The sequence below is a fragment of the Chaetura pelagica genome, unplaced genomic scaffold (genome assembly GCF_000747805.2).
Source record: "Chaetura pelagica isolate M959 unplaced genomic scaffold, ChaPel_1.0 scaffold115, whole genome shotgun sequence".
In the NCBI taxonomy this organism is placed as follows: Eukaryota; Metazoa; Chordata; class Aves; order Apodiformes; family Apodidae; genus Chaetura; species Chaetura pelagica.
Window position 1 is genome coordinate 741,925 of NW_009953761.1, and position 1,312 is coordinate 743,236.

The window sequence follows — 1,312 nt, forward strand, 5'->3', positions numbered from 1 at the left end:
GGCCTGGCGCCTGTGGCCGGGACAGGCCCGGCTGCCGCCCCAGCCGCGCTGTGCCCGGGGCCGGGGCAGCCAGGCCAGAGCGCTGGGAGTGTGAGCTTCGGGCTGGCACCGGGAGAGCAGCCTAGCTTAAGAAACCTGTTCTTGGGCTGCAGTCAGATTCCTTGCCCTTGTCTGTGGCTCTGAAGTCATGCCCTGCTGTCAGGTCATAGATGTGTAAGAGCAGTAGCCCGAAGGTTTTTGCAGAGCCGTTAAGTTTTTTGATGTCTCTAAATCTAGATGGTCACCAGGACAGAGGGTCAAATTGATGACTCTCTAATTGGTGGCAATGCCTCTGCTGAAGGTCCTGAGGGAGATGGAACAGAAGCCACGGTCATAACTGGTGTTGATATAGTAATAAACCACCATCTTCAGGAAACCAGCTTTACAAAAGAGTCCTACAAGAAGTACATCAAGGACTACATGAAAGCGTAAGTGTTGGTGGCCCTTTTCTTCAAATAACATGGCAAAAATGTTAGGTCGTTGAAATTTTAAAAACTGTTGAACTTCATTTCTGGTAGGTGTTAGGTCTGATGCAGGTGCCAGAGTGGCTGTGAACTTCAATAATGTCTTAATATTTGGCAAGACTGGAGCTTTAAAGGTTTATCAAAGTTTATCTTGGCTGAGGTAGAGGACCTGGTCACATGCTTTGGATGTTATTTGCAACCTTGTTTTCTTTCCCCTTCCTTTATGCCCAACTTTATTGGGGAAGGGGGTGGAGCAGTGAAGAAAGCTTTTGGAAATTTTCTAGCTTAGTTTAAATCTGCCTCAAACTAGCAGAAAGTCCCATTCACACTTATATTTGAATAATATCTGTTGCTCAGTGTTTAGTGAGTTGGCATTAAAGGTGAAAATACTTTGTGATACTGATGGGATAGTACTGTTAATGCTGTGGAAATGGCTTTCTAATGTTTGTGCACCACTGGCCTAGAAGTAAAATGGCAGGCACTGTTCTGCTAATTTACTAGAGAAATGAAGATTTGGGGGCTTTCAGAGGGAGAGGCAGAAGAGCAGGAAAATCAAACAGTTTGACTGTCAGTAACTCTTTCTGCTATAACATGCTACACAGTGAAGTTACTGGGCTAGAACATGTTCTCAGAGTTTCTTTTTCCCTTCCAGAATCAAAGCCAGACTTGAGGAGCACAAGCCAGAGAGAGTAAAGCCTTTCATGACGGGGGCTGCAGAACAAATCAAACACATTCTCGCTAACTTCAAAAACTACCAGGTAACAGCAGATTTGCAGTGATACAGGATGCAGTTGGTTCATCTGCTGGAC

At 45.6% G+C, this 1,312-nt stretch overlaps 1 protein-coding gene across 1 annotated transcript in view; it reads left to right on the forward strand.

The window, feature by feature from the left end:
* Window positions 1–276: 276 nt before the first annotated feature.
* The window catches only part of TPT1 (tumor protein, translationally-controlled 1), a 3,413-nt gene continuing 2,377 nt past the window's right edge, over window positions 277–1,312 (forward strand). Inside the window, exons 1-2 of the mRNA XM_010000845.1 lie at window positions 277–467; window positions 1,156–1,261. Coding sequence (XP_009999147.1) covers window positions 277–467; window positions 1,156–1,261 — 297 coding nt within the window. The remainder of the gene's footprint in view (window positions 468–1,155; window positions 1,262–1,312) is intronic.